This window comes from Pygoscelis adeliae, unplaced genomic scaffold (assembly GCF_000699105.1).
Source record: "Pygoscelis adeliae isolate BGI_AS28 unplaced genomic scaffold, ASM69910v1 Scaffold66, whole genome shotgun sequence".
Classification (NCBI taxonomy): Eukaryota; Metazoa; Chordata; class Aves; order Sphenisciformes; family Spheniscidae; genus Pygoscelis; species Pygoscelis adeliae.
Genome location: NW_008825167.1, coordinates 2,957,911 through 2,967,467, shown reverse-complemented (window position 1 = coordinate 2,967,467; position 9,557 = coordinate 2,957,911). Strand labels below are relative to the sequence as shown.

The 9,557-nt window shown below is 40.6% G+C and overlaps 1 protein-coding gene across 1 annotated transcript in view; it reads right to left on the bottom strand.

Annotated features, from left to right (window-relative positions):
* Positions 1 to 9,557, bottom strand: part of ELF2 (E74-like factor 2 (ets domain transcription factor)) — a 31,406-nt gene that overhangs the window by 6,519 nt on the left and 15,330 nt on the right. The window contains 3 exon segments of the mRNA XM_009328772.1: positions 796 to 882; positions 2,782 to 2,919; positions 3,931 to 4,044. Of these exon segments, the coding sequence (XP_009327047.1) occupies positions 796 to 882; positions 2,782 to 2,919; positions 3,931 to 4,044 (339 nt within the window).

Here is a 9,557-nt window from a genome sequence, read left to right as displayed (position 1 = left end):
TCAGCTAGCATGCTGCCACTGAAACTCACTTAACTTTGTTTCTCCTAGCCGTAGCAACATCTCCAAACAACTTTCAGTGCAGTAAGCCGGGAAGAGATCCACATTTTTCACCTGTAACCAGGGGAAGAGCTGATACATTGTACACCAACCCAAAGGTAACCTGCGAGCAAACGCCCTAGGCTCTCTCCCTGCTGGGTGAACAGCAGGGGCTTGGGGTCCCAAGAAAAGGACCCACTATTTTTCAGGAGAAACATTAGGAAAGTATGACTCTCCTGCACAAAATACCTCACTCAACCAGTAAAGAAATATACCACCATTTCTTTTTCCCCTTAAGCCAAACTCAATCTATTAGTCAAGCAACATATTCCCACTGAAGTTTGTGAACCAACTAAGAAAACGTATTTTCAACCATCACCATTACAAACGCCCATAAGCTGCTTCTACCTGAGAGCAAGCTTTTCAGCAGTAGCTTAACAAATTATGTGTCTAGCACTAAGTTAACACACAACACAACAGATAGCACAAGTCAATAAACACAAAGCAAAGCAAATGAAAAATCAGAAGGCCTGTTAACTGCAGAGTGTGTTACAGGGCACTTCTAGAGCAGTTCCACGCATCCTCGTGCTAGATATCGTACAAACAAATTTGAGGACATCGAATAAAATTAAAACTCTAATGAAGTCAGTACAAACTCGTCCACCAAACTTTTAAAGATCTGTATATCTCCTGTGACAGACACAATACAATACATATACACTGCATAATTTTAAAGACTCAATAAATGGAAAAATATACCTTTGCCTTCTCTAGATTTCTTCTTTATACCTAGATCTGGAGACCCATCAGATATAGCCGATTGTTGGGTCTTCGGTTTACGGCCAGCTGCACATAAAATGTGGGGGGAAAAAAGTATTAATCATATGCAGAATAAAAGTATTTTATAGTTTTTCTGTGCTGAAAGAAGCAGTTCATGCATTTTTTTCCCCTGCCATTTCCTTGCTACAGGTGTGAATAAACTTAAATTCTTAGATTACTACTACTGCACATCCAGTTTAATTCATCATTTGGTTGCTTATTTCATAGGCAGATTTAACTCCATTTCAGACAAGTTAATGGCAGGTGAGGTAAGCACCAAATGTATAAAGTAAAACTTCAATTTATTTGCATTCTTTTAGTCCAGTGTCTGTTTTACTCTGAAATGTGTTATTTCACCTTCTGCTTTGCTTTTGGTATTCTAGTATGGGTGTTGATCAAAGCATCAGTTTTCCTAAGAAACTTTACTACTGAAATCATAAACGTTCATTTCCACCTTGCACCTCTCCGTTAAAAGCTATAGATAAAAGCTTCCACTCAGCGTGCGAGCGGTGCCGCACGCGATTCACATATGGCAGAGCACTCCTCCTCCTCCTCCTCCCCTCCGCCTGCCCCTGCGAGGAGGCTCAGGAGGGGACTCCTCAGCAGGCAGCAGGCTTAGAGCTGCCTAGGTTCCTGTGCCAGCGAAATCGTCTCCCAGCAAGACCTGTGGCTTCTTCATCCTTCCACACTTCAGTGACCTTTTTACTCAAGGTAAACAGGCCCGAGCAGGGAAGAGGATCATACCCCACGGCAGCAGGCTGTCAACAGTCCATGCTTCTGCCTTCAGTTAAAGGCAAGCAGCAACGATTAACTCTCCTACCTCGGGCACAAGAGCATTAATTTTGGCTGATGAACAATGTTCTTCATTAAACACTGAATTTCAAAAGGCATTAATTATGAAGACCAAAGTTATGGCTCTGTAACCATGGCTGAATGACCTTACACACTTAAGAACAGAGATTTGGACTCAGTAATAGGAAAAAAATATTTATAAAATAACCTTCATAAACTTCAGAACTTCCTGAGAACGGCCCTGTAACGCAATCTGCCCAGTAATGACCATGCAAACAGACAGTGGAATATAAAGAAATAGTTTAAATCCAGGGTACTACCACAGCTACGGAAAAGCTTTAATCCTAATTTTCTTGCTTATGTAATTTACAGTAGAGTTACAGTTATCTGTTAGGTGTGTTTTTATTAAATCTAAAAGTCATAGATCTTAGATTTATATCACTTTATCACTACATTGCATTTTTTTTCCTCTAAATTACAAGTAAAATATTCCATCTTAGCATGTCTGAAAGCTCTAATAAAACAACATTCCTATAGCTATGTGAATTGTATCGGTGCCTGTAAGAACAATGCTAGACCAGAGAGAAACCCCACCAGGTGCCAACCTCTCATTTGGTAGCTGAATGCTACTGAACTCAAAACACTGTTCTGAGTATTTTCTCCTCCAAGACATGCCAATCAGACAAATAAGATACTTCTCTCACAAGGAAGATCTTGTAAACTGATTTACGGTTTTGTAAGTTAGTATTTACCCTGCCGTTTCATTGGAAGAACCCCAAGTCTACCTGCTCTCCGAATATATCCGTATTTCAGACACCAACCATTACCCACACAAGTCCTCTTTGAATCCTTCTCTACCCTTCCTCCACTTCGTAAACTGTGCTTAAAAAAAACACAACAAAGACATCATTTCCCTTTATGGCTTGGCAAAGCCCATTCTCACTACTTTTTTGTCTTTTTTCTTGTTGCAGACTCATTTTCTAAGAACTCACATTTCAGACTCCAATCAGTCTGATTATATGAGCAGAGAAATCAGATCATCTAACCTACCTCCACCAGTATCAACTGCACCATCTGCAGCAGTGCACATCAGAAATAAATTTTGAGGTTGCTCCTACGAAGAGCCATACATACCTTTTTTCTTTTTCATTGGTTCATGGATATCAGGGGAAGTTGGAACAGGAGATGCATCCATTGGTTCAGATTCCTCCGTTGATACCTCCACCACAGTTTCTGTGATCACGTCAGGTCTCATGGCCGCATGGATAAATTCTGGGGTTGACACGCAAGGAGGGACAAAAACTTCCACTATGAGGGATGGGAAAAAAAAAAAAAAAGGGGGTAGCTGATGAAGTTTCTACCTGATTATTTTAATGTCTCTTACATGAAATCATTTTAAACAAGGCATGTGCAATAGTATAGCAAGATTCTCCTCCAGCAACCTGTCACCTAGAAAATCAATCCGATTCCCAAAAACATGCACGCTTGCCAGTATTGTTAGGCATAAGACAAGTATCACACCAATATTCTTTAGAACTAAATTCAACTTTAAATGAAACAAATTAGAGCTTCATCTTTGATCGTTATTCCGATCTCCATTTCCTATTTTGTAGCTTTTGGGTTTCAGTTTGACCATTATTTCATCCAACATACATTAAGTAACTTCAGAAGGAACATCAAGTTAAAGTAATCATCAACATTAATTTTTGGTTTTTTAAACTGGTAACACTTTGCAACACAGTGTATTCAGATATGCTTTCTAAAATAGAAAACCAGATAAAAACACTTTTCCCTTAAAATAACTCTTTATTTTAGCAACTTAAAATGTCAAATTACAGAACCACAGAACGCTTGAGGTTAGAAGTGTCCTTTGCAGGGCACCTGGTCCAACCCCCTGCTCAAGCAGGGCCACCTAGAACCGTGTCCATACAGCTTTTGAATACCTCCAAGGAAGGAGGCTCCACAGCCTCTCTGGGCAACCTGTGCCAGGGCTCGGTCACCCGCACAGTGAAAAATGTTCAGATGGAAAAGTTCATTGTAAATGTGTAGCTACTCAAGGATCTCTACCCGACAACCTCTCTCGGATAAATGATTTAATCTATAAGTATGCTTGTTACAGGGTGGAGGAATCATGTAAAAACTCAAATCAGTAGTTTTGAAATAAGCAAGCAAATGTTTTAAACAGCATACAGTTATCCACAGAAACAGGTTTCCCAATTTGCTTGTTTTACTAATTAGTGGAAGGAGAAACAGCTCACGGAGCAGAAACTGTGGCTGACATACCAGGACTCCTGGCATCTCTCAGGCAGGTAGGAGACTCCATATGAAGCAAGGCCTCTGCAGCTTCAATTGTCTTATCCGTGCAGTGCACATTACTTCCATGAACTGATGCTTCCACTGTGCGAGGATTAAAAAAAATTAATGAGAACAGATTACTTATAAAAGTCCACGTGTATCGCTGTACAATTGCACTACTCAATCTTAAACATGAAAATCCCAAAATTGTCAGGTGTCTTCACACTTTTTACACCTTCCTGTCAAGAGAAATGTTTAGGGAAGACATGAGACAAGCAGAACCAACACTGTCACTTCTTAGATCAGATTTTTCTGGTTCACAACCAAGCTCCTCATTTCTACGAGTTCAAGAGCTTACAGAAGCAGACTCCTGGGGTTTGTCTTCTGCCTTCAAGTTAATCAGAACAAACCAGGTTGTAATGAGGATGGTTACAAACTAACACAGCAGAGCAGGGAAGTAGTACCATCTCCAACTATTATCCCATTAAAATCTAAAGGTCACCTCTCTTCAGATTTTCAGTCTATTTGGATAAATAAATAAATATATATCTATATAAAAAAATGCAAGATTAGTTTGCAAAACAGATATACCCAGTTTCGTTTTCTGACATTAAAAATACCTGTGAGTTGGGTTTAGCAGGCTTAGTTGTTAAAAAACAAAACACAAAGCATAACAAACTGTATGCAGGGTTGTATTTTTAAGCGATAACTAAGGAAAGAAGGTAAAAATATCTCTTTCTTTCAAGTTCTGAAATTTTATGAAAACTAAGTAATTAACAAAAAATAATTTAAAGTAACTTCAAGAAAGGACATTTAAGTTTGTTACAGCACAGATCACAGCAACTTGAACACAAGCAGCATCACGTAAAAAAAAACCCAGCTTATCAATTAAAACTACAGTCCTATTCACGACCAGCTCTATATTCCTCACCCTTGCAAAGGTTTTTAAGAGCGGCGACTGCAGAAACACCTGTTGCACATCATCCGCACTCTCGCTAAGGTACGCCGTCTCTCTCCAGTTGCTCTTTCCATTTATGGCCATCTGCTCAAAGCTGAGCCGCTCCAGCGAGGCAGCCGGCAGCCCAGGAAATCTATCTTTAGCGTACGCAGGGTCACCTATCTCCAGCGTCAGAGAACTAAAGAGGATTCGGTAATAATTCTCTACGAGAACTTCAAGGCACCTATCCTGTTACTGAAAACGTCTAAGAAACAACTTGAGGTTCATTTAGTGAAAAGCAGGGAAAATACTGCTAGCATTGCTTCTGACTGAAGAAAACACTACATACGAACACACTCATGCGGGCACACATGGGGAAAAAACCTTCCAGCACATTGCAGTTTATTTAAACGCAAGGATTAAAAACTTGAAAGACCTACTAGCCAGCAGACTAAACATATAAACCAGAAGCTGAAAGCGAGTGAGATCTGGAAGACGCACAAATGCAAAACTCCGGGCGACCGAAACGTCTCGCTGAACCAGCCCGGCTGCCCACCCGCTGGCTGGCTGCTGGGATTCCCACCACAGCCCTCTCCTGGGATGCTATTTAGGGGGCTTTATCTTTTGGAATAGCAGATGCCTGATAAAGCTGGCATTCCACCACCGCGTCACCCCAGGCTGGGAACAATAAAAGCCTACCTCAGAGCACAGGAAAATCACGCTAAAGGAAAGGGTCCCTATTGCTCGCTCTGCCCCTTGGTTAATCAGTGGCCATCGGCAAGAGTTTCCCCAGCTGCAGGTCCTGGGTGCTCCCCACGCCCAGGCAGCTGCCGTTTCTTTCCCAAGCAGCAGTTTGGGGGTGGCCCGAGTCAGAGGCTGAACACCTGCACCGAAACTGAGTGGCCCTGCAGGAAACCCTCTACCTAAATATTTTTCTTTGTAAAGAGAAGCTTCAGTTGCAGAGGAATTGATGACTAAGTTTCCCTTCATCTACCGGATAAAACTTTCCACTGATCATCAGAATACAGGAACAATATTCAGCTGGTCATTATAAATGTATCAATTCTATACCAATACTGAAATTAGAAAGTCCAAATCAGCATCTAATATATTATTATTCTAAAGCATGAAAAAAGATTTAAAGCGGGTCAGCAAAGCTTTTCCACCAACCCCTCTGCCTCCCCTCCAGCAGAGAGCTGTACAATTTTCATTTCTGTTTCTGCTGGTTACCATTTTTGGGACAACTGGTTAACTTGCTATCAGGCAGGTATCAGGTTCAGTGTATAAAGGACTTCTACACAGAAACTCAAACAACAGTTGCCAAATGTCAGTTTAAGAGAGTACTGAATTAGCTTATCTAAGTCACCTCCTCCTAAATGCTTAAAAGCATACAAAATTTTCCTACTTTTGTATCCAAAGTATTTCCTATAGGGAACAGTTTAGATGCTGCACCACAAGTAAGAGGTACTTAGCGGAGAGCAGGAACAAGGCAAAAAAGATAGCTGAAAAAGCCATCTTTGTACTTCTCCAGTATTATGGCATTCTGCTGAGGAGCTAGAGTGGAGGGAAAGGAGACACAACCCCCCCACCATTAGGGACTAAAGCTTCAGTATCATTAACAGCAGAGCGAAGGAGCCACCCAACCTCTGTCCTAAGTAACCCTTCCATTTCCAACGAAAATAGCACTATCTGCTCCTCAAAAGCCTCTGACATTTGAAAATACACACTTCACAAACTTTTTTGCAACGTGAGTTACTTAGGACTCCACTAAAATTGCCACCTAAAAAACACCAAGCAAAAAATAGTAACACTTCTGGCTTTGGCTGGAACCACACACATGCTGTCTGTCTATCAGACAGTTAACAAACTAACCTAACGCTGCCAAAAAGACTTCTACTAAAATACTTACTAAAATGAGTGCTATTACCAAGTCTGAAGTCTTCTCAGCTAGCTACGTTCTCCTTCAGCCAGACCATGGTTTTAGCCTCAGAAGCGTTTGTCTACCCAGTGAGCATTAGGAGTTTTCAGCTGTGCTCAGATAACGTTATTGCGCCAACACATTTGGAAGAGAGAAGTGCAAATTTGTATCTCAACACAGATTTTCTGTAAAATGTCTTTCTGCCACGCTAGGAAATGTCTAATAGAAGACAGCAAGTCAGAGCGCTCGGTCAGGAGACATGATACTAATGAAAAAACACAGCTAGAAAAGATAGCCCAAAAGACGAAGTGGGGGAACGGGTTCTCTCAGAGAGGGGATGGGACAAGGAAAAACCAGGCGGCTGTTCTTGCAGATGCCTAGATCAAGTGTCATCAACTACACTATGCTTCTATCACAACACTTGGTAGCACTTCTCACAATAAAGACGGGGGGAGGGGGAGGGGAAGCAAACCAAAGAAGTAGGATTCCGCAATAAAAAAAAAAGCCAACTTCACTCGAAAGCCATCACCACAGAAAATCACTGGCAGTTATTTACTGTGCAGTACCTTTCAGGCTCGTATAGCTTGTGCCATACAAACATACAGCATCACAGCAACCTTAACCTTCTCTCAGTACATCCAAGGTTGTGATGTACAAGCGCAGTATCACAGCAGGCAGAAAAATTTCTAACCGAAGAATGATGTGTATGACCCATTTCTTTAAAAGTGCCCGATTCACAAATTTTCTATTATATTTATACTATCAACTATGGTACCGCTGTGCACCTACGTAAGACTCCCAAAGCTAAAATAGACTGTATTGCTTGAGTAAACAACTTAAGATGTAGCTTTGTTACCTTATATACTCATCTCAGGAAGAATATCACTTGCCCAAATGAAACGAAGTAGTTTAAGCGGATGGAAGCAAGTTTTCCAGACTTTGGTAACGGAGTAATGTGAGAACTGCGGTTTACCGATCTAGAACACGTCAGAGTTAACACCACCACTCATCTCTCATTCTTTTAAACCAAATCTCATCTTACTGCTTTTATGAAGAAATCTAATTCCTTGGCACTTTATTGTCAAACAGTTCATTAAAAGTTTCTGGTCTGTTTTCAGAAAAGAACAATCCTCTTAGAAAAGAAAATCATTTCAATTTTTTAAATGTAAACAGTTAACTAGGCTAGCTGATATCTATCTTCACTGTTGACCTAATGTCTTCTAGCTCCACTTTCTAAACAAATAGCATGTACAGTAGATTATTCAAGGCTCTCAACAGCTGTTACAAAATACCAAAATTGGTAATTAAGTCTGACAGGGCTGTACTTTAGCTTTACAGAAGAGAATACTGGCAACATATCCATTTTGTAACAATGCCCCCAGTTTTAACATGAAACAAGAGTAACAAAACGAATTAAAGCAAGCGATGAGAGGGACAAAATGGACTGGAATTTTCAAAATGGTACTTTTTGAAGCTGCAATACAGCTCCCCCCTCTTTATCTGAAGAGCTATCAATGTCTGCATTTACAAGGTCAACACTTAACTGCAGCACCTGATTTACAATAGCTTATCCTTTAATACCATCAGGCAAGCAGAGCAATACTTTAATGACGAATTCACAATTCCAAGCATGGAACTCTGTCAAGAAGTGACTACACATATGCTAACAGACCTCATTAAAGTTTATTGGCGTTCACATGCTTGTTTTATCTCAGCATTTAAAAGACCACAGTAAACAGCAGAGGAAGGTAGTAACAGTGCTTAATCCACATTTTAATTAAAAACAGTCGAATTGCCCGTACAGGTAATACCTGGAAATCTTTCTGTATGCAACACTTGACTGGAAAAGAAAGCATTTTCAGTTTACTGCTTGTTTTATGGCAGACATTTGTTCAGAAACTGAAGAACAAGTCCTTGTTCTTTTAGTATTTCCCTAAGCCTGGCTCTGTTCATTCGAAAGACTTTCAGCTGCATACAATTTAAGGATGATAGATACCCACTGCACACCGGCTATCAATAGCGAAGACGAGAGCAATCATCCCAAAACACTTGTTTCCCTGTGAGCTGTATCTTATCAGCCCGATATTGAGAGAAATATTAGCTACAACGCCAAAACATATCTTTGTAAAGTCATTTAGGAGTTGCTCTTACAACCCGCAATTAAGATAACCTTAAGCAGTAACAATTTTGGTCCAGCTTTCTTCCCACAGTTATCACTGAAGTTTTGTCAACGCCGAGGCCAGCAGCCACAGGCAAAGGCAAGGCGTAATTAATATAATCCCTCAGGTTAAAGGGTTCCTCTCTTAAATCCACATGATACCATCTACATACATAAATAAGTAAACAGATATGGTATCCTGATAGTATGATGATGGGAAAACTAGACGTGCGTAGGTATCTGTATCCCCCACTGCAATGCAAATATCAAAAAAAAAAAAAAAAAGAATGAAGTTGGCTGGGCTAAGGACACCAGAAAGAGCAATACAAAGGTCATTTGTTATTTATCTAAGGGTTGGCTCACAAGCAGTCTAGTCACGGCGACTTAAGAAGCTGTTGACACAACAATCAACTACTTAAATGTTCTCTATTCATCGACAATCAGAAGTAAAAAACAACTAACTGACATCTCCCGCAGTAGGAGCCCTGCAGATACTGGAGATGTGTTCTGCTGGCAAAGCGAAGCTGTCTTCTCCATCGTCCACAGGAGAGTGTCAAAGTGCTTATGACATTTTCCACTTTTTCTGTTCTGCAGCAGAACAG